The sequence below is a fragment of the Ammodytes marinus genome (genome assembly GCF_949987685.1).
Source record: "Ammodytes marinus genome assembly, chromosome: 8".
NCBI classification, from domain to species: Eukaryota; Metazoa; Chordata; class Actinopteri; order Uranoscopiformes; family Ammodytidae; genus Ammodytes; species Ammodytes marinus.
Window position 1 is genome coordinate 17,170,451 of NC_137212.1, and position 24,984 is coordinate 17,195,434.

General features: G+C 42.3%; 1 protein-coding gene across 1 annotated transcript in view; it reads right to left on the reverse strand.

Moving 5' to 3' along the window:
- insrb (insulin receptor b) overlaps positions 1 to 24,984 on the reverse strand; it is a gene marked incomplete at its 5' end in the record, with an annotated part of 78,523 nt that overhangs the window by 37,604 nt on the left and 15,935 nt on the right. The window contains one exon of the mRNA XM_080032802.1: positions 16,180 to 16,728. Within this exon, the coding sequence (XP_079888928.1) occupies positions 16,180 to 16,728 (549 nt within the window). The remainder of the gene's footprint in view (positions 1 to 16,179; positions 16,729 to 24,984) is intronic.

Consider the following 24,984-nt stretch of genomic DNA (forward strand, 5'->3'; position numbering starts at 1 on the left):
CAATCTAGACATGCACATTCTGTCGACAGTATGGAGTTCTGGAGCACCAGACAGTCCCTCCTCCTACAGACACACGTCCCCTCATGCAGAACGGGGAGCTGAGTTTGTCATCCAAGCCGTTGCTCCATCACTGCGATCCAATCCTCAGAGGGGTCAAACACCCACACATGAGATTGTTGCCTCTAAAAATTATCATATTTGAATCAACACTTCAATGACATGACCTCAAATGAAAAAGATATACAACACGCTTCATAAAGCTTTTGTATTGGAGGCTTCTGAATTAGATTTGTGTGGCAATTTGATCTTATTCTGCTGATGTTTTTTCTTCTTTTATTTTTCATTCTTCTGTTTTCTTTGATCTTAGCAATGCTGATTCTCTCTAATGAATTCAACGGTTCAAATGAAAATAGAGCCCTCCTTAGTTTAAAAAATGTGGAGAATACAGTTTCTAAAGAGAACGCATGTTGATTTTTGAACTAACTGCTGCGTTATTTGATGCTCAGAGCGAGTGCTCCAGCAGTCCAGTCCCAAGTGCGGCGCTAAAAGACACAATAAGACAAAGTACCTGCATTGGCTTCCTGCAGTTCAGGCTGACCTCTCTCACTCGAGGCCTACTCCCCTCTCTGCTAACGTTTACACAAACAAACTGACTATAGGGCACACATGTCTGAGGAGGCGCACAGAAACACAAGGATATTCACCTCTGCTTCCAGACTCCCTTTTACCCACAAGCCCTTGCAACCAATTAGTTTAGTGGAATTGGCCAGAGGGTCGTCCTTCTCTCTCTCTCTCTCTCTCTCTCTCTCCTTGCACACTTGGCCTGGGTCGGTGGAGGCAGGTGGCAGGAAGAGAGATGGTGGGTGATAAGAGGGGAAACACCAGAACTCCTCCTGGGGGCTTGCATTTTATGTGCGTGATGAGCAAAGCCATTTGTTATAAGATGTGTCAAATACCCAACTGTTACGTGACAGCAAAAAATTATTTGTAAAAAAAAAAAAAGAGGAAATCTTGCAAATGGAAAAGGATTCACTTGGGAGGAGCGTTTGTGTTCTTGGTTAGAGGTTCTTGGTTTAAAATACCAAAATGGTGGTTTGTGAACTGGGTTATTTTGGCTGGAGGCCTTCTGATGGACTGGTGTCACTGGGCCTGATAATGTTTACTGCTCCTCCCTCGTGGTTTACATGAATTACACATGCTGGCTGTCCACACACCAGAAATATCCTGGGTCCGGCTGATCTCATTATTTTGAAAATCTGTGCTGTGGCGAGCCAGATGTCGGTAAAGTACAGTAGACACAGGCAAACAGTAGACAGCACATGATAGCAAAATTCCTCAGTAAAAAGAAATATCCTCATTCCGCTGTATCTGTCAAGATACGAATCTCACAGAGTAGACAGATGATATATGGGCATATACAGTGCACATGCAAACACGAACGCAGGTGCATAAAAGTTCATGCAAAAAACACTTGCGAAACAAACATAGCTATGATGTATGTGTGTGTATGTGTGTGTGTGTGTGTGTGTGTCAGAGTTAGTGGAAACAGACAGCAGAGTGCAGTATGGCTGGCTGACAGGCTGCGAGCGGAGCAGAACCTTATTTAGTTGCAACAATGCCATCACAAGGCCCACCCGAGCAGGAGACACTGGAGAGTGGAGGCAACAGCCAAGGCATGCTAAATATTAGCTGGGCTGGACGTCATTCTGCCTGGTGATACAAACACATGCGTCGTAAGAGACTAGCTCACTAGCTCATAGTCTATTTAAAGGACAAGCTGCGGGTGCTACTCAGTGTCATCTGCAATGTATACTGGGAGGCGACGGGAGGGTGGGGGGGATGCAAAGCTTCCTCAAACTTCCTATATAGAACAACCAAACTAGAAACTAGGGCCCGACCGATATTGATTTTGGAGTGCCGATGCCGATTATTTTCAGAGAAAAATTACGATTAAGTAATAATAATTTTATAGATAAATAAAAATCCCCAAAATATATATTGAAAAAAAAATATTTTTTGAACCCTTAAATATATATATACCTTTTACTGTTGAAATTATGTACAGGAACTTTGTCTTTATTGCAATACGCACTGTCTAAAACAAATAAAGTGTAACATATGTCTAAATTCAGACATTATGCATTTTATCTTACTGCACCCAACCCTCTGGAACTCCCTCCCTCCAAACATCAGCATTTCAGACTCAATAAACTCATTCAAAAGTCAACTCAAAACTCACCTCTTTAAGAAAGCATAATGACACCTGACTCCACTTCAAACCTTATTTTAATTTTTTCTGTATTTTGTTTTCTTTTTCTACATGTATGATTCTCTATGATGTAAAGTGTCTTTGAATGACCTCCAAAAAAGCCCCATATAAATTCTATCAATTATTATTATTATAAACTATCAAGCGATGACCAATGCCTCTGCTATTGGTTGCAGGGGGAACTGTCAAGTGTAAATTAATCCAATGTATTACAACACACCTGCTGCTGCTGTAAATAGGCTATAGCATTAATGCTATTCGTTTAGGCTACCTCCAGGGCAGCAATACATTTCACACGATTGCTTAAAAAAAATAAAAAAAATAAAAAAATAATAAAAATAAAAATCGGCCAATGCCGATAATTTCGAAATATGCGAAAATCGGTCGGGCCCTACTAGAAACTACTATGTCTTCTTAAAGTTTACTTACTTACTCTAGCTTTACATATACATTAAGATAGATAGGACAGCCCCTACATGTTATGACAATAGACATGCCAAACATTGCCCTGTTCCGGACTCATCCTCAAGGATTTGTTGCATTTCTTCGTATAATGTCATTGTTAACCAGTTATCTTTGAGGTTTGGACAGTTGGATAGAGAGACAATTATGATCCGATTAATGTAGGAATGTAAACGGAAGATGAATTAAAATGTTCACTAGCAGTTGGACTTTGAGCCACTGTCTCTGGCGTTAGTTAATTTCTCTCATTCACATTCACACAAGAAGACACAAACACAGCAGCAAAACAGAATAGGGTAACAGTTATTGCCACTAAGCAGTCACAAATAGTCTTATACAAACAAGAAACTGAAATCCGCACTTTTGCCAAAAACACAAGAGCTGTGAACCAACATGTAATGGCCAATCGCAAGGGGAGTAACTCAAGACGTGCACCAATCACAGGAACACACACTGCCAGGGCGGCCATCTTTAGGAACAGAAGCCAGGGCTGACAAGTTTGGTCTATCATTTTGAGGCCCAGAAATTCCTGCATGTCTGCATACCACAGTGTGCAAGGGGAAGAGAGGGGGGGGAGAAAGAGAGAGAGCACTACGCAAAGGAACAGAGGGACAGAAAGGAAAAAAGGAGAAAGAAAGGAGGGAAGTGCAGGGGGAGGATCTTTCACATGAGGTGGAGCAACAGAAGCAGGGAAGAAGAATGTAGAGAGAAAACGAAGGGAGATGTTTCTTCTCCTTCTCATCACACTGTTTAAGCAGTGTCAGATGCTTCTTTTTTTCTTCTTCTTCCAGACGTGACCAGAGGACTTACACATCCCCACCATTCAGGTCAAATTATTAACTGCATTGATTGCAGGGGTGCCCATTACGTCGATCGCAAAGGCAGTGTGTTTAGATCGCATGGCAATCTTTCAATATAAAAAATAATGTATATACCTGTATATATTTTTTTTTTTTTGTTTTTGTTTTACTGGCTCAATATAGGCTCCTAATCTTTGAAGGCCCCGAACAACGTTATTAAAAAAAAAAAAAAAATCACTGGCTCGTTATAGGCCCCTAACCTTCGCAGGGGGAGGGGCTATGGAGATCAGGGGCCTATATTGGAATATACTAGCCTGGCTCCGCCCGCCCGCCTACTTCCGGCCAAATTTTATTTTCCCTTCAGTAGTCAGTCTGGGTGTACAGCCCATTTCCCAGTTTTGCCGGAGATTCGACAGCCGGTCCAATCAGCGAACAGAGCGAGTGGCTGAGAACGATGACGTCGAAGTCGCGCTCCAGTTTCAGTTGCGGCCAGAAGCCGGCTCATGACACACGTGACGACCAAACGTTATGCGATTGGTTGGCTAATCCAGAGTGGCACTGGGCAGATCCAATAGTTTTAAACTTCGACAGACACCCGCCTCCATGAGTGAACGTTTGCCAATTACAGCACAGCCAGACCTTCTGTACAAATGAAATTAAGTACGATGGTCTGGTAGCACCAGGCTAGGAATATACTGTATTAAAAAATAAATAAAAATAAATTCACAGAGAGATCTTTTAGACCTGTACATTTTTTATTTATGCTTTTTGGTAATTCTGTGTCTGCAAATTATTCCAGAAAATAGTATTAAATAGCTCACATAGGACGCAGCTGATTTAGCCTTGGTTTTCTTCTCAAAATGCAGATTGATACATTTTAAAAGGATTTGTTAATTAATCAAAATAAATATTACACATGTTGTGTTGTAAAACAGCCACTCAGGGGGCCTACGATACCTCAGCCCCAGGGCCTAATGGCAGGTTGAGGCGGGCCTGGCAACATGGGTTCATGCAGTTATGCCAGGTACACCAACTTATATTGTACTGTACATATAAATAATGATCAATATGTTTAAATAAAAATATATGTTTTGCATTTTTATAGAAGGTAGATCATCTTGACTTGTTCATTTTAAAAGTAGCTCACAAGCTGTAAAAGTGTGGGCACCCCTGACTTAACGTCTAACATGTCAGCATAAGTGTTACGAAGAGGAGGAAGAAGGAAGACATTTATTAATGCGTTTCCCTTCTGCTAAGTAAAAACACCATGTGCACACACACACACCTGTTCATGTTCCATATTGGTATTTCCTGTCTTTGTCAGCCCTCCTGGAATGTGCATGTGCCTGTCTGTACACATGTATGTTTCCATGTCCTAACTACCCAGTAGTTATGTCCAGTGAATGGCCCGCTGGTTCCTGCCCCCCTGTATTCCTGCCCCATCCTCTACTTGCTCACCGCTGACCTGGGTGAGTCAACTCAGGGTCACATTCTCCCCTGCATCTGTCCTGCTCCCACTCTCAACCCCCCCCCCCCCCACTCCCTCAGGGCCTAGTGTCACAAGCATTGCCTTAAATAGATTTAAGGTAATCTGGAGTGCACCATTACAGGCTGCACAGGAGAGAGCTGGTCACCATCAACACCCCTGCTTACTGAGAAGAAACACTTCTTTCCCAGACACTTAACACATTCTGACTCCCTGGAGGGCATGGGGCTTTTTTTTTGTTGCACCAAAATAGTTCAAAGAAAATATCTTTATATTTTTTTTTAAACTGAGGTCATGATGTTTTTATTTTTCAGTTGGGTTTAAAATGCACCTCAATATTGGGAAGGTGATGTGTGTTCAATTAAGGAAAAGAGAGTTTAATAACAAGGATAAGGATTATTTCCAGTGCTGGCTTTGCGTCGTTCTTGCTCGACTTAACCAGGATGTACACATGGTAAAAACTGCAAGTGATAACTGAAAGGTATAACACTTTTTTTTTGTTACAAGTGTTAGGTGAAGAGCATGTCACTCCACCACAAATACATGAGTGACCTGTGGGAAACGCCGCTTTCCCAAGACGGTGATAACAACAACATTCTTGAGAATTTCAAACGTCCAAACATCCCCTCTATGACCCCCCTTCAGCTGAGCTGTTGTACAAGCCACGAAATTCCAAGTATTTGACGGAGCATAAGCATCACATATTCTGAATACAGTACATACTAGCAGAGGTGGTTGCAGACTATGTTAAGCCTCAAACACGTGGTTCTGAGATCATGTATGTATGAACGTACTGCAGTACACAGCTTCCTTGTTCCACTGAAGCAGCAGTGTTGTTCCTTTGACAGGGATTAAGGATGTACAGGTAGGGGCTGCATCTGCTTCCACTTAAATGACAAAACTCCACTTTCATTTATGCTCATGTGTGTTGTGTTTATAGATGGACTCCTATAATAAACACTATAATAAACACTTTTCATTTTAGGATTTCCTTCACTCAAAATCAAAATCAGCTGTACCACTGTTGCGTGGTTGTTTGAGGAGAAATGTAACAGAACCCCTTTTATTGAGGTTACTGCGCTATCAAGAGATAAGTGAAATGGTTTTGTTAAAATAATTCAAAACGTTTTTTGTGTTTGATCTACACAACAGTTATTGTACACAATTCGAATGATATCTTTCATGACAGTTTGGCACCGTGCACATGCTTTGTGTGAAACAAGACTTTTTCACTCTGTCTCCTGTCAGGTGCATCTGAGTGTGAGTGCTATGTTTCTGCTTTCCATGTTAGGACAAGTCTGGACTGAACCATGTTGGCACAGTACCAGGACACAGGGGCTACTGTTGATCAGACCGTGTCTTTACTATCGTGAGTGAGTGAGTGAGTGAGTGAGAGAGGGTTGATGTCAGAGCTGGAAGCAGGTTGTCATCTGATCCGGCCAAAGATCTGAAAACAATCCCCTTCCCTTGACCAGAGGGAGGTTTGTGTTTTGTTCCTCCCTGTACACACAAACGCGTCACACAACTTTGGGGTTTGTATCTGCTGGAGGCTTCGCACGATGATGAATGAAATCACCATAAACAGATTTGTCAGAGCTGTGTGTTTGTGTTTCAAGGTTGCGGATCAAGTGCTGTGACCCAGAATTTAATTTTTTTTTCACCAATACTTTCTCTTACGTGTAAATAGTATCCCCCATAACACACTCTCTTCGCCTGCCAGCCTTCCCCTAGAGCCCGGTTGTAGGAAGTGCTTTGGACAAAGGCAGGAGGTAATGAGGAAGTCGTTTTAGACAGCGCAGGCTATATCAAGCACTTCCCTGCCAACATGCTTTCCTCCAAAGCTCACACACACACACACACACACACACACACACACACACACACACACACACACACACACACACACACACACACACACACACACACACACACACACACACACACACACACACACACACACACACACACACACACACACACACACACACACACACACACACACACACACACACACACACACACACACACACAGTAGGTATCAATATCAAACCATTAGAGTCATTGGGGAGGTTTTGCAGTCTCCTTCTCAATATGTCTTTTTCTTATAGGTTAACAAAAGTAAAATGAGTTTTCTTAAAAAAAGAAAGAAAAAAAGGAGGAATTAATTTCCCATTTTCTTTTCAAGACAACACAGTGTGCTAACAGTCACACATATTGTTCCAGCAATGCTCCACATTATAGGCTGCTTACATCTCAACTCACAGCAAATCCCATGTCAGAATTGTGAGCAGTAGTGTCAGCCTACTCCACTTAGCCCGGGGTGTGCGTTTGTACTCCACTTGGCTCCCCTTTAAAGTGTGTATTTGTTGTGCAAGTGTCAATCGGAATGTGTACCGTTACAGTTGCGTATACGCATGTGCACTTCTTTTTCTTTGTGTGTGTGTGTGTAAAAGGAGGTGAAAGTGCCGGTCCATTGAAGAGCTGGAGGAAAGAGGCGAGAGAGTTTGCTACTGCACTCACTGTATGGACGCAGCGGGCAGAGGGAAAATACGCACACAAACACATGCACACACGTGATTGGTGCCAGCCAGCTAATCAATGTTCATTTGGATTTGTAAACAAGGAATCAAGCAGCCAGGAAGGAAAACACAGCAGCACAATCACCTCCAATATGTCTCTTCCAATCCTTCCTTCCCTCGTCCCCCTCTCTTTCAGTTTGTCTCCTCCACTCTTTTCCCTTATAACTAACATTCATGGTAATTCAACCACTAGTGAGTGAGTGAGTGTCAATTTAAGATAAGCAAACGCTGACAAGCTCGCTGACAAGCTATTACAATTACAAATGGAGAGAACCACAGAGAAGTTTGCCTGTGTCCATAGCAATACGAGAGAGAGAGACAGAGACAGAGAGAGAGAGAAAGAGAGAGAGAGAGAAATGTACACTGCTCTCTTGTCTGTGTGCGAGTGTATCACTCTCAAGATAACATCACATGCAATTCACTTTCCATTGAAATTGGAAACGATTCAAATACTATCATACACGTGTTCGATCGTTACTTTTTCCTGTTGCAAAATCTGAAGTTTGTTAGCAGAATTCATGACTGCATAAGAGCAAACAAATATCATCAATAACTATGATCATAACATTAAAAAAAACATCTAGACAATCGTTTTGGCTGTGAGACAATATAATGCTTACCCTAGTCGTCAGTATAAACTTAATGTGAGCCAGATCCTGTACGCATATCTCAAGTTAGACACCTCACTGTTTCTCCATAGAATGGCACATGTTGGACTAATGCACACACTATAATTACCCTGTACATGCAGTACATGTTCAGTGTTTACCTCATACTGTGCACAAGTTATTTAGCTAGTAACTGTTAAACAACTCTCACTTCCAGGCAGCCAAGGTAATTCCAGTGACGGAGAAGACAGCAAAGGATAGCGTTCCTAGCTTGTGTCTCCTCTCACTGGAAAAAGCATATGGGTCAAAGTTCAGGTGGCCCCAGAGCTCCATACTGTGATTATTTAGGCTGTGTTCAAAAAGCCCTACAAACTTCCTACTCATACTAATTTTGACGTCAATTTGAGTAGGCTGTGGCTGTGTACTTTTCCTACTCAACCGCCCCACAATGCGTTGCGTCTTTTCAAACGACACAGAAGCTTTTTTTTTAATTCTTTATTGCTTCTGTATACTTCAGTGTAAACGGTCCGACTCACCTTACACACACCATCGATCGTTAAGTAGACAGTATGTAGTATATACATTTTGAGTATGTAAGAGGGAGGACGTAAGTAGGCCGTTTCAAACACAATCTTAGTTTCATTTACCAAATATTTGAGGAAACATTGGCAACCACTTCTAGTCTTCATGTTGACTGTTGATCACCAGGGAGGAAGAGAATGTGTGTGTGCACCTGTGTGATCTCAGGTGATTAGCATGTGGAAGGCCAACAGGAAAAACAACAAGCCTTCTTCTCCAGATAGGAGGCCCAAGACTCAAGAGTAGTGACTCAATATATGAGCAAAGGTCGTTGATTTGCGCATCAAACTTAATGAAGCGCTTGAATGTGTACATTACCACTTCTAACCCTTGCGATGGTTCTCTCACGTAGACATTTAGAGTTCACAATATTTACACTATACTCAGTGCTAAAAGCTGCTATCAAATCTCGTTCGATTTTCTTTGCTGCTCCTGTGTAGAAAAATAGATGTTTCCATTTAGTCAACTATCCTGTGCAGCTCTTTTTAAGAATAACAACTCTGCACTCGGGCGGTCTGTCCCTTTGTGTTCATGAAAACAATTTTATTTTCTTGTCTCTTTAGCTTGACCACTTGCCATTTTGGCTAAAGTGTGTGTGTGTGTGTGTGTGTGTGTGTGTGTGTGTGTGTGTGTGTGTGTGTGTGTGTGTGTGTGTGTGTGTGTGTGTGTGTGTGTGTGTGTGTGTGTGTGTGTGTGTGTGTGTGTGTGTGTGTGTGTGTGTGTGTGTGTGTGTGTGTGTGTGTGTGTGTGTGTGTGTGTGTGTGTGTGTGTGTGTGTGTGTGTGTGTGTGTGTGTGTACCTGGGGGCCACCCTTGAAACGCCCCGCCATATTTGTTTTGCTCTGTTTATTTTTGCGTGGCCCAACCCCTTCTCTTTCCCTCCTCATCCGGCCCTCATCTCATCCACACCGACTGTCCAGTTTCATTTGATAGCAGGAGAAATAGAAACACTGATGGAAAGGCCTTTGAAAGCAATTTCCATTACCAATAACCTTTAACTTAAGAGGAACACAGGGATTGATGCAGGGCTAGTAGGAATCATTTCAGGGACCAATAAATCCCTCGATGTTATGCCTACATTTAAGGATTGTTTTCAGACTGAAAAACCCAAACCCTTCCACAAGATGCAATGTCCTCGAGTAGAGTCTAGCTGCAGCCCCGGAGAACAATACTGAGTCGGGGCGGGAGTACTGAGTCGGGCCGGGAGTACTGTGTCTGGGCTAGTAGCCTATCGGTCTGCGGTCTTTTTTATTGTTTGACGTGACCTTCTCAAGATGGCCGCCGCGGTGTTCCGTTAGCCGAGTGGAGCTAGCGCCGTGGCTAATCTAATGTTCTATCTATATTCTAACCTCTCCCTGTCCCCTTGCCCTAACCCTAATCACCCAGCTGTGATGCCTGAACATAATCTAATGTTCTATATATATATATATATGATAACCTCTCCCTATCCCCTTGCCCTAACCCAAACCACCCAGCTGTGTGATGCCTGAACTTAATCGCCAAAACAATATAATTTGTCTAAATAACGTTCGAGATTTATTCGTATTTTCTTCCGCCCCGACTCAGTACTCCCGGCCCGACTCAGTATTGTTCTCCGGGGCTGCAGCTGGGTACTATTGGAGTCCTCTGAACTTCTGTTCAAACTTCTTTTTTATCCTTTCATTAGACTTTCACACGTTTTATTAATAATTACATACTATACTGTAAACACTATAAAGTTTCACTCTTTCTTTTGATCATCCAATCCTGCACAATGTCTCTGTTTGTTGTTACAAAAGTCTGTCTGTGTCTGTCTGTGTCTGTCTGTCTGTCTGTGTTTGTGCATGTGTGTGAGTGTGCGCTTGCTTAAAAACAATCGCAGCCAACAACAAAGCATGTGGGCACAGGCGAACTTTAACCTGAGGTGTGTGAGGGTGGGTTCATTTGTTAATCAATTTGTTGGCCTTGTGAGCTTTCTTTCCAACTAGCAATCGGCCTCTGTATGTGTATACAATCGTCTATGTCTCATTTGTAAATATAGCTCTGTCTCCCCTATATGAATCAGCCATCTTGGATACATTTGTATCTATTATCTATTATTTTTGTAAATGTAACCAACCTTTTTGGAATTATGCTTCAATTTTAACAACATTTGAATGTCCCACAAAAAAACAAACCTCTGACATGACATTATAAGTGAAGTAAGGGATATATTTATGTTAAAATACGCGTTAAATCGCTCTATATGTATACAGTGATCACGTATATAGTGTGCGTGTTTCAACTCCAATCCCTCAGTCACCTGCTCTGTATGTAGTCGGCAAATAAACTTTTCTGGGATCCCACAACTGATATCCAATCAGAAGAGAGACCGCTACAAACCAGCACGTCTCACTGCCGGTTCAGCGCAGAGCGACAGATGGGTGAATGTTTATGCGCCTACAATGGCGGAGCAGGTAAAAATCCTTCCCAATGTCTGTTTTGATGTTTTTTATCATGTTTAATCGCACTAAGGGAGATGATGCTAGATAACTCGTTGCTTGAAGACCGCAGTGCATTAATGTGGTGACGTAGGGACGAGGGAGGGGACTGCTAACTGCAGTCACTGACAGGAAGTTAGCTAAAATAACCATTTCGCTTACAGCAACTTTAAAAATAGTATTTTTTTATAATGTGAACAACTACATTCATGTATAATAAACCAACGCAGTAAGTGCAAGGACAGCAGAGAACTGAAAGCAGAATGCAACTGCTCCATCACTTTACAGAGGGTGCCCATGAACCATGAATTCCACTTATCTCAAACCTGACACCCCTCCCCAAGAGCATTTTTTTTTTCCTTGCCAATGCTGTATTTTAATACCATAAGCAAAACATTTTTATACCTTTGATCCTTGACTGAGAAATTATTTTAAATGTACTGTTTTCATTGGGGACATCCACGTGCAGGATCAGCAGCAGGATAATGCGTCGGACTGGAAGGAAATTCAGACATTTAAACTGATTCAGACGCAGAAAAATTTCGGAATAACACAAAAACTATCTTATGATTTCAATGTATTAAGGCTTTTGGAACATTTTAGGCCTTGAAACAAACGGCATCTCCCTCATGAATTGGGAATTTGTATTGCTCTACAGCACAACACAGTCCGCATGAAGCTGACAACTACCACCGTTGAAAATACGCTATTGCACCACTGTTGTCCAGAGGAAAAGCGGGCAACCACCAAGATTCAATCAGGCAACAAAGCCACAATGACTGGTGACAGCTTGTAAAGGCTGAGAAAATTGTAGCCTGAGTGCAATTGACAAAACCTACTAAACTGGACTGACCTCGGCAACCGAACAGCTACCTGCACAAAGTTGTAAATATACAGGAGGCACACACACAAATACATGTGTGCATCAGATACATTGCACACACAAACAACAGGGAGAAAATAGTACTGGCCACTGAATGTCAGATCTCATACACTCTCCAGACTGTTTGGATTGCCACCAAGTTACAAGTTAAAGGCCCTGCACAGTTAAACATCACACACACACACACACACACACACACACACACACACACACACACACACACACACACACACACACACACACACACACACACACACACACACACACACACACACACACACACACACACACACACACACACACACACACACACACACACACACACACACACACACACACACACACACACACACACACACAGCGGTTTTCCTGCTTGTAAGGAGCATGTGTAAGATCAGAGGAATGCAGGCTCCCCCTTGGCTCTTACCTAAGGCAACTGGAACCCTGTAAAAACACAACAAAAACAACCCCACAGTTTCCACTCACACATAAACTTTAATGCCCCATCTAATGTTCCTCCGCCCTGCAGCCACGTTTTTTGGTTGCACAAAACACACATGTGCGTATGCGAGCATCTGAGTTTGTAAACTGTGAGTTTTCATTCGCAAAAAGCCCTAATTAGAGAGCCTACCTTCTTCACGCCGCCACCCAGCATGTGTTTCAATGTATTTCGCTGCACAGGCACCCAAGGGAAACAACACATTTCTCTTTCTTGAGGTTCACATCCTCTTCTCTAAAATGACCCTTGGGGCCAAAAACCGTGCTAAGGCAAGTTTATTTATATAGCACAATTCAGACACAAGGCCATTTAACTTATGCCCTATGTGTAGCACACACACACACACACACACACAGTCACCCCCCCCCCCCCCCCCACACACACACACACACACACCACAGGGGCAGACAACCATTGCATCATGTTCTAGAAAAGGCTCCTGCTTTGACACACAGCTCTTGACTAAACTGGTGCCTCTCACATGACACAGAGCCCAGCGTCATACAAGCTGCTCTGCCCTATAGAAAGCAAAGAAGACATGAACGCACATGTGCAAGGGTTTTTTGACACACTGAACACTACTCATTTATTCTTCAAGCTCAGAATTACACTTCAGAAGGCTCGCCTTTTGTCCTTTGGTAGTATACAAATGTCTTTGAGGAGAATTTAGTAGATATGAATGGAAAGTGGAGGAACAAAGAAAACGGGTGTTTCATTTTCTCAAATGTTCAAATCAATTGCATATAATAGGCTAACATTACCATCACATCTGAATCATACACGTTGATTCTTTTAATGTATAATTCATCATGAACAACAATATTTTGTACAATCACTCCAGAACATGTCACAGGAGCTGCTCATCTCTCTCTTAGTGCTGCAATAATGTTACATAAACTTTGACCAACTTAAAATACATTTTAGTTTTAGTATTTTTGCAGTCATAACAAGCTTACTGAATTGTTTTACTGCCTAACTTAGCTTTTGACTTCTATGCCTAACATTAGTCCAAAATGTTCAGAATTCAAACCTGTGGTCTGCTGTATTACGTTCACTACATTGAGACATGGCAGAAAATCTAGCAGCCAACATTATTACGGGCTGCAACAATTGATGTTAAGGTAAAAACATGGCCAAGGTTGCTATCCTCAGAAAACCGGCCTTTCTGTCAGACACAGAGACAGAAAGAAAAAAACAACACAGGCTATAATCGCCTTTGAAAAATAATAAGCATTCTCTCTGTGTGTCTCACAATAGAAGCCATTCTCTATGTTTATGGTAGGAGAGGAAATACTGACTGACTAGCGGACACACTGGCAGCTGCCTGCAGCACCAAGCACCCACAGCTCTTTTTAACTTAAAAGGGCCCAATATTTAAAGATTTTGCAATAGAAATTCAGAAAATTTCACTTCCAATTCACTCGGTCGTCTGCCAATGGCGACATACTGTTGGTATGATGATAACGTTATTGAATTACCTCGTCCGTGAACATGCTTTTAACTGTCTACATTACTGCTGCGATGAACGTTTTGCTCATGTTATGGTCTGTGTATCCACCTTATTTTAGGTGACACATCTGATAGATTTTCATTAGCAATAGATGAAGACACAATCTCCCATGATCCCGTGCAACATTATGACATCATCGTACTCCGCCTTTTGTTATTGTTTTCATCATGAACCCCCTAGCGGCAGAAATGACATATTGTATGTTTAAGAAGATAGAAAATATGTACAATTTCTTACAAACAAGTTTAATATAATATATATCCTTATCCATCAAATAACTCGCAATAACCACATTTTTTTTCATTGCATTATTTTCCCATAATGCCTACCTTTTAGCATGCAGTCCCCTGACTCAACAATGCAGTTGAGTCATTTCACACATCAAGCGAATCCCAAGCCTATAATTACAGATCACTTGCTCACAAAACTCTAGTCAATGAATGCTAATCAGGGGAGCGCACGACCCCTGGCTGCTGATATTAGGAGCAACCCTCTGCATAATCGAAATCGTTACACAAACCATTCGGAATGAAAACATCAGTTGTCTCAATTGATTTCTGCGAGGAGAGAAAAAAAAGTGCATTTTCTCATTATGCGTCCAAATGGATCAATTTATGACGAGCAGCAAGATGGATTCTGTAAAAGGTGCTACACTCTTAAGTATGCAAACAACAGCTAGTCAATATGGAGATTTTTCCACTTCTATGTACATACTGTCACTCTTTTTATTCATTTGGCAAGTATCCAGCTGGTTTAAACAACTTAAAGGAATAGTTTAAAATGTTTAGTTTTTAATGATTTGCCTCACTCACAGGCTCAATATAAGGCGACAGAAACCTTCCCTGTAACTGTGCCTGCATTTTTGATGAAGGTAGGGGCATAGGTCGCTCATCCAGGTTAGCTGAACATCACGTTTCTCACTCAACTCTCTTCCCCTTCAACTCTTCAGCAGCTCACATTTAGAAAAACTGGTATGAAATGCCTCGTTTCCACCGAGTAGAGCGGGTCGGGTCGGAGTGGCTCAGAGCGGGACAGCTCACTTTTAAGAATCTCGGGGGTGTTTCCACCGCCGACCCTACCCTTACTGGTAGGGCGGGGTTTAGGCTGGACTGCGATAGCCGCCGCCAGAATGAGGGTCAAACTATCGAGCTTGTGGAACAACTGTGGTCAAGCCAGCGGTCTCTCGTTTTTGCTTGGTCAAACCAGCCGCTTCTTTATTTATTCCCCCCGTGTTGTTGTGAGCACAGAGACGGCTAGGTGCAACTGATAGAGACAGTGAGCGAACAGCGCTGGCTGCGGCAGCTACGTGACATCGTAGCAGTGGGACACAGTGTAGCCAACTGATCCATTTAATGACGATGAAAAACACCACACAATAACGCCACATTTTCGCCAAAACACAAGACTCTTCACTCTAGCCGAGGTGACACGGCGGAAACGATTATTTCGACCAACTGTGGTCAAGCCAGCGGTCTCTCGTTTTTGCTCGGTCAAACCAGCCGCTTCTTTATTTATTCCCCCCGTGTTGTTGTGAGCGTGTATTTACTACTATCTATGGCATAAACACACAGAGAAGGCTCGGTGCAACTCATAGAGACAGTGAGCAAACAGTGCTGGCTGCGGCAGCTACGTGACTAGCAGTGGGACACAGTGTAACCAACTGATTAATTTATTGACGAGGAAAAACACCACACAATAAACAGTGCTGTGCTCACATTTTCGCCAAAACACAAGACTCTCTTCACTCTTGCCGAGATGACTACACAAAATTAATGCCGAAATGATTCTTTCGACCAATCAAATGACAGCAGTGTGTAGCTCTGCCTTTTCGGCACCCTTTCAGGCGGCTAGTACCCCAAAGGAGGAGTACTGAGATTAGGAGCGGCTCAGAGCGGTTAGGTGCGCTTAAACCGTACCCTACCCAACTTTTGGCAAATGAAAAGCCAAACTACCTGGACCGAACCGCTCCGATCCGACCCGCTCTACTCGGTGGAAACGAGGCCAAAGAGAGTATACGAGGGGGGGAGAAGAGTCTGTAACACTTACTTCTCTGGCAGTGGTTCTGGGTCCAGCATCGTCCCCTGAAGTGTCCGTTGATGGTGTTCTGCAGGCAGACGGTCTGACCCTGGGCCGTGCCGGGACACACGTCTCCACACTCCCTGTCGTTCTTGTTGAAAACGATGAAGTTGTCCTCCACCGTGTCCAGGATCTTGGACCAGTCCAGGGTGGCCAGGTAGCACAGGTCGGGGTTCTTCTCGATCCTCACTGCGCCACGTGTGATGTTCATGAGGCTGTGGAGGCCCACCTCCTTCAGCTGCAGCATCTCGTAGATGACCAACGCGTAGTTGAAGAAGAGGTTGTTCCCGCGGATCACCGTCAGGTTGGGAAAGAGATCGCTCAGGGTCTCCAGGCCGTAGACCCTGAACAGCAGCACGTAGTCGGTCACCACCCGCAGCTTGGGGTAGCTGAGGCCCCGGAAGTCCTCGATCTTGGTCTTGAACATGAGCAGCATCTTCAGGTGACCCTCGATGACGGTGCAGTTCTCCAAAGACTTGAGGTTGGTCACGTTGTTCCGAATGTCCTTGCTCTGGCAAACTGGAAAAGGACAGAAAGGGAAAGGAGATGTTAGGAACAATAATCAAAACATTTTTTTTTATCAAAATGGTTCTTCCAAGAATTTCCTTAACGTTAACGATAAGTGTGCAGAGATTTTCCCTGATTTTCCTGCCTTTTTAATAGTAAGGTACACCTAACTGAAAGTAATCCATTTTAAGGCCAGGACACACCGGCCAGATAATCGCCGTCGTAGTGTCGGTAGGGGGTCGGGACACGAATCTGTTTGGTGTGTGCCGTGACGTCGGCCGACGTAGAGGTAGTCGGGCTTGTTCAATCGGCGGCCGACCGTCTTTCATTTGGAGCAATTTGATTGGTGGTGGGCTAGCGAATCAGTGAAGCCCGGAAGTGAGGCGGGTAGCACAAACAGCTAACAACAGCTAGCCATCGTTTTAATGTGTTTGTTCATTTCGTTTTGCGAGTACTCACATGCATCAACCCTTGTTGACTGCTCGACACTCTCTGCTAAAAATGGATCTTATGGTCCATAAATATAAATACGTATTTCTATCTATGTTTATGCTCTAGAGAGCTGTCCCATCATTTCCGGCTTTCGTATTTTTTCGGGCCACAATACAGATTAGCGCCGCCTGCTGTTGTGGAGACATTACGTCCCGCGCAAGCACAGAGCGTACGGAAAATAAGCAGTCGTCTCGGTGTGTTTTTTGACCGCGACGGAAAGACTGGAGCTTCCTGAAACGGCGACCCCAGTTTTTGGGTAGTCGGAATGTGTCGGACTGGTGTGTCCTGGCCTTAATACAACAGCTATTTAAAAAATCCCACCTTCATAAAAGGTTATATTAGGTAAACCGTGTGTTGGAACTGTTTTGAGAGAAGGGTTAGTTCCACTGTTTGGTCATTTTGGAGGCTCTAGTTTGTTAAGGTGTGGTACTTTGTCAAATGAGTTCTAAACAAAAGCTGTAGCTAAAAATTATTTTAATTATCGAAGTATTGTCTGAGTAGAAATTAAGTCAAGTTAAATCATGACTATGTCCATCAATATTTCCTAAAAGAATAGTGAAACCATTCAAAGTTTTTTGGGGTATTGAAAAAAAATGCTTGATGATTGCTTGGGTTTTTTAAATACTTGGTGGTTATTTTTCTATTGATCGACCAATTAGGCAATCGTCTCAGCATGTTAAGTATACAATGATTCATGTAAACTGGGTGAACACAAACTTCAATAGAAAACAATGGGTCCCAGAAATAAGAAAAATGACTAAAATCTATAGTCACAGGCCAATATGAACATCAAAAGAACAGATCCGTATTTGTTGCACCAAAGCCGTGAAACCACTAGTGTGCATTCAGTAGAGCAGAGCCATTCATGAAGCAGCCTTTACTAACACCCCCTCTACAATCTGACTGGATGCACGCCCCCCGTCCTCTATTCTCTTTTACTCTCTCTTTCTCTCACACACACACACACACAGGCTCCAGCAGCATTTCTCTAGAGAGGAAATGATTATATGGCACTGTCTGATCTGAATGAAGCAGACATGAAAGGGTTAACAGAAATTCAGCCTGGAAGTAAAATGCTCATCCAAGCTCATTCATACTCTTGAGCTGCTGCACACTGTCTCTCACTCTCTCACTCTCTCTCTCACACACACACCTACAAGAGGAGTGGAGAATTCATTAGGGGACAGTAACTCAAGGAGATGTGCAGAGAGAAAAGGCATGCTGCTCCCGCTTGCTACAAACAATAATAAGACGCTCATTGCCACCGTGTTCCTCTGCGGTTAAAGGAAAATTACAAAATAGGAGTGGAGAATGAGTCATTGCTTAAAGACGTTACTATGAAAACATTTCTTATCATATTGAAATGTATTAATGGAAAATTACAAACTTTATTTCCCCTACAACAAACAATGAGCAGGCTACTTTTGCAACAGTGCAAATTAAGTACAACCCTTTAATCATAAGTAAGAAACTAAATTGTATTCAATACTGAAACCACTTTCAGTGGGTTTTTCAAATTTGAATATCACATCAAAATAAGTTCTATTTTTAAAAGCTAAATGATATGGGTCTGAGCTTGAAAATAGGTCTACCTATTATCTTTCATTTCTGTAAATGGTTAACAGGACAAACATGTCAACAATCCAGGTACAAACTCTGACCTGCAGCACATCAATGGAACGGTTTGAAGTGACTTCTTGTAATGGCCATGAGCCAATAAAGCATGTAATTGCTACACTATCAAATAAAGCCTTGGTGTTTACTACAACAGAGACTTGGCAATTCTTTTTTAAACTGAATAAAAGTTTAACAGGATATTTACAATGATTAAAAACAGTGGCAAATACAGCAGGCATATACAGTAAGTGTGACATTCAAATGAAAGAGGAAAATATACATTACAAATATACAATTAAAATAAAGCACTTTCCCACTTTTTCGTTGATTTAAAAAAAAATGTTTGCGTTTTTCGCGTTATTTGATAGGTTGGAGAGACAGAGTTGAAAGGGTGCAAAGAGGGGAAGACAAGCAGGGAACCGACCACGGGTCAGATTTGAACTGGGTCTGCTGCGATGAGGACTGATCCTCAAGGGGCTTCCTGCTCTAACCACTACAACAGAAGCGACCCCACTCTGTCCATTTTTAAACTTTGTCAAAAAAGCAACACTTGGTCACAAGATCATTATTGTCTTTCATTTACTGTGCACCAAAATGACTTCCATCAAATCAGACAAAGAGAGAAGTTTCGCAGTTTGCGGTTTGTCAAAACTTACAAAACAATGGTAAAATACTACCAGAGTAGTGTGGCCAAAGCTACCTCTACTCTGCACACTTCCTCTTGCTGCCAGTCTTGCCAGCAGCCAAAAAAATAACTCATAAAACATGACAATAAATCAATTTCAGCTGTTAAGAATCCCATCAGATAACGCAGAGTTTGACACAACAGCATCTCATACACACCAGGTAGCCACTTTGCCTTGGCCGCACCCTCTTTCAATACACACACTGTGTCAAAAAAACCAAAACAAAAAAATATACACTTCTTCCTTCACTTTCTGTTAGTTGGCGTTATTCCCAGTGATAAAAGCAACCTTACACCTCTCTGCCCCTCCTCCCTTATCTCCTGGACACATCAAAAAGGCCTACAGGCCACACACACTCACCAACCGGATACCTATTGTGCAACAGGACAACATAACAAACTGGGTTACGCAACACTATCGGGGCCAGGGTGCAACTCACCTTTTCCCGCAATGATCTTCAAGACCCACAAAGGGGACACAAACAAACATGAGCTTTTCACATTAATGCATTTTCTTCCCACTGCGGGTAAGAAATATGTTACTGGAAATGCAACCTTTCTCCTCACATAGCATGCCAACGGGCTAGCTCGTATCCGTGTCTCCTGATGGAGAGGCTTTATTGATGTAAAGAAATTCTAAGGGGAAGCAGGACACGATGCTGCGCAAAATGGAGTCTTGTTTTCGACTGACAGGAACGAGAGGTTGGGTGTGGTGGGGGAGGGAGGGAGGAGGGAAGGGGTCACGGGTGCAGATGGGGAGGGGGTGGGGGCTGTAGTTGGGGGGTTGGCCGTGGGAGCCACTGTGTCTTTAAAATAATGAGCCATCTCCTCCCAGGTCTAGGAGAAGGGGGACACAGGAGAGGCAAAGAGCGCGAATAAGGAAACGGGGAAAAAGGGTCGCGGGCAAAAGAGGGGAAGACGGAGGGGTTAAGGGGGGCAGAGGGATGATGGGAGGAGGGGAGTGAGCAGGGTGAAAGTGTAACCTGAGCCCAGGCTGGAACGCAGAGTGACGTAAGGGACCTACAGGACGGTTGGTGATCACATGCATGAATGGAGGGCCGCTATGGACCAGGGTTACATGACAAGCAACAAGCACACACACACACACACACACACACAAATACACAGGCTCACAGGGGGCAGGAGTGTTTGCGATCTAATGGCAACAAATACTACAATAACCAATGTCCACTACAATAACCAATGTCCACCTTCAATACAGAAGCACTTTAACTGAGCTGGCTGGATGTATAAAGGTAAAAAAAACTAAAAAAGACAAATGGAAAGATATGACACCTGCTGCACAGTTTGTCATCATCTAAAGAACATTTGCGATACAAAAAAACACAACAAAGACATTATAGTAAAGCCCCTACATTGATTTTCATTATGACTTACTTAAACGGACACCTTGTTAAAAACAACCCGGTGGTCATTGTATGTGGGTGGGGGCTTGTTGGACAGTGACCGTGACCCCTCTCTACAGCTCACCCTCCCACTGAGGACCACCCATTAGCTGACAGCCTAGTGCTCTCTCTGGCTGTACAGGAGCTCTTAATTACAATAACAACCCAATCAGACCGCTAATGAGCCCAGGGGGGGAGGGGTGGAAGGTTTGTATCGAAGAGAAAGGAATAACAGAGCGCAGTCTGTAATGTACTGTACCAGTGTGTAGCTCTATAGGAGAAACATTGGTCATCCTCCCGCCTTTTGGTCTGTCTGACACTTAATTTGGCAGCAGGAATGAGAGGAGGCGGAGGGACGTATAGCGGGGGTGTCAGGCAAATAGAAAAAAAATCAGCAGAGGATTAAACTGGGAGATAGACGTCTTTATAAGGAGACTCATAAATTAATACGTGGACATTTTGAGGAAGCGCATCTTCAGGAATGTTACATATATTTTATTCTTTATAAGATTATCTTTGAGGAGGATGAATGAGAAACCAGTAAGCAAATTGTAATTAAATTAGGCTATTGTGTTATTTATCAGAAAAGACTGACTGTTTGCTTTTCAGATTAGTCATGAAAAGTGAATTTTGAAAGTTTTCATTTTCTATCAGGCGATAAAATGGTTCCTTGATTTACGATTGTGACTCTAACTTGCTAGTACACTGCAATGATGTTGCTTGAATAACACATTATTCAGCCATAAAATGACTTTAGCACTAATGTTACCACGACGTATGGAGTCCAATTGCTCTAAACACATGATGATTTTTTGGCATAAGCTTCGTGTTCAAACACAGACACATACACACAGACAAATCTTTAAGACCAAATTTGAGTTAAACCATAAGGGTAAAGCCTACGCAAGTAAAAAAAAAATGTTTTAATTATATTTATTTAAAATGTGAGTACTATGATGGTTCAGTATTACACAGTTACAGTGCTGCTTGAAAGTATGTGAACCCCTTGAGCCTTTTGGAATCTTATTTAGTTTAACCATTATTAATACATTTTTTATCATTACCAGCATTTTTTATATTAAAAACAACAGATGTGTGTTTATCAATTCAAAAAGAAAATCCCGGAAATCAATTGTGTAGTCAAAAGACTCAAATAAAACAAATTATTTGCCAACTTTTGTATGTGCAAAAGTTTGTGAACCCTGAGCTGCATTGCTTAAAATCGAGCAGTTAAACACAATCAGGTAGGCCAAATTGAGTGATGATCTGGACCAATGTAATGAGAGATCTTTAGGGAAGAAACTGGGCAGCACTAGATTAAACAGCGATCAAACCAGGTCAGTGTAGGCCCACCAAAGTGAACCCATACAGGTCAGACAAGCCAAGCGGAAGGAAATCTCAGAGGATCTCAGGAATAGAGTTGTGATGTTGCACATTTGTATGGGGACAGCTAGAAATTCATTTAAAAATAGTTCCATTGGTTCACCATTAGGCAAAGAATCTAAAAATGGAGAGCTCTAAGAGTGACTTAACATCTGCCTAGAAGTGGACTTCCTTCAAAAATATCCACAAGTAAAGTGACTTTTCAGTTAAAAGCCAACCCAAACATTACATCTTGTGATTTGAAGACCTCTCTTGCAGCATCTGGGACAGATGCATGATTCCACAATACGAAGAAAACTCAGTCAACGTGGCTTTCATGGGAGGGTTGCTGAAGAAGGCTCTGCTCTCAAGAAAGAACAAAACTGCTTGTCACAACTTTGCCAGAGAGCACCTTGAGATACCTGAAGTCTTCTGGAAGTCTATTCTGTGGACAGATTATTCCAAAATTTATTGTGATGTGATGTTTGGGTGGGCTTTTACCTGAAAAATAATTTTTTTTTTGGCACTTGTGGATATTTTTGAAGGAAGTCCACTTCTAGGCAGATGTTCAGTCACTCTTAAAGCTCTCCATTTGTAGATGATTTGCCTCACGGTGGACCGATGGAGCCAACATTTTTTTTTTAATTAATTTATAGCTGTCCCCAGACAAATGTGCAACATCACAACTCTATTCCTGAGGTCCTCTGAGATTTCCTTCCTCTTTGCATGTCTGACCTGTATGGGCTCACTTTGGTGAGCCTTAACTGACCTGGTTTGATCTCCGTGCAATTTCTTCCCATAAAGATCTCTTATTACATTTGTCCATTTTTTTACTGCTCGATTTAAGCAACAGGGTTCACAAACAAATAAAAATGTGGAATTGATAAACAAACTTCAGTTATTTCATATAAAAATACTGGTATTGATAACAATGAATTAATAATGGTTAAACTCAATAAAATTCTAGAAGGCTCAAGGGGTTCACATACTTTCAAGCAGCACTGTATTTCGCTATCCCTGATGTGCAAGTTACGCTGCACCATCAATATCTCAACTCAAGTAGACAGAACACAATTCAGTCACACTTTGGGAAACGCTATATGGTAGCGAGTGAGAAAAAAATATTCAGATTTATGTTTAACTACCGTACTTTTCGGCCTACAAGCCGCGACTTTTTCCCGGTTTTTCGACCCTGTTATTACACAGCACAGTATATATTCTGTAGCTACTGGGGATGGGCGTTAGTAATCGAGTACTCCTCGTTTCAAATGATCTCGATTGGTGGATGAGGAAAATAGTTTTTTGTTTTTTTTAGTGTTTGTAGCCTTTAGGCCGGCCGGCGGGCCGCCCCTATTTTCAAATGTTATACGTGTACAAAACGGCACAAAACGGATGTAAAGTTTAACAAAATTAAATATTTTGATCCAAGTTAAATAAACTAAGCGTTGTGTCAAACAGAAACCGCAAATAACTGCCACCTCCGTGCAGCGCAGCCAGTGTGTGGTCTCCACAGCACCGCGGAGCTGAATGCGGTGCTGGAAAACTTGGAAAGGCACGTAAAGAAGCCAGGCTGACTTCGGGCACATTCGAGCAAACGATAAGAAGCCTTTATTATGGAATATAGGATTGAGATTCAAAAGCCGATGGTGTAACGTTCCGTTAACGAGGAATTAGTCGCGGTAATTAGTCACGGACAGGAGTGAGCATACGCGGTTGGATATACTAGCCTACTACTTCTACTGCTTTGGTGAGTTATTTAGCCTATCTATGTGTTTAAATTGTAGGACAATAATTGTATTGTATTTGCTGCCCTTCTTATTTAAAATGTCTATTTTGAATGTTAGCCAACTGCAGCCCATGCTTTTTTTCTCTCTCTTTTTTCTCTCTCCACCGCAGACCTACTCGATCGGTTTAAATTGTGGCCCGCTTATTTAATTACTTTCAGTTAGGAAAATGTGTTTTAAACTTGTGGAAAATAAATCCTTAATATCATATGGCAACTGTGACTGTTTGACATAAGCATTGAGCGCTTTATTGCGGTCAACCGTTGTTCTGTAGACAGATGCGTTGCGTCCTAAAAATAGAAAAAAGTTTAACGAGGAATCGATTGATCCTCGAGGAATGCAAGCGATCACAGGAGTAGCGAAAACACTCGTGCCCATCCCTAATAGCTACTATTGCACAAAATGGTAACACTTACGTACGTTATGCAAATATGCAACTTGTTTGTTGAAATGTGGGAGCTTCCTCAAGCAGCCATCTCTTTCCCGACAATCCCCTCTGTGCACGAACTCTTACATATGGTAATTAAACATTATAACACCTGCGGCTTATTGTCCAGTGCGGCATATAGTACGGAAAGTACGGTACTCAGCAAGTCAAGGCTGTGTGAAATGGAAGACTGTACTTTATTGAGCTTGCAGCAGTGTGATCCAGTGAAAAGGAAAACATTCAGATAAGCTCTCTTTTTCCTTCTTTTCCTTGTAATTTTATTTTTTTTAAAGAAATAGTTTATATCATAGGAATGAATATCTGCTATGACTGCACTTAATCATAATTACTGGCCGTTTGATGTGAATATGATCAGAAAAGCAACATTTTCCACTTTACTCTTAAAGACATCTGTTCAATGAAAGAAATATTGAAAAGTATCCCCGTGGCTCCCTGCTATTTTACTCCCTTTGCCTTTCAAGTGTTGGGCAGAAT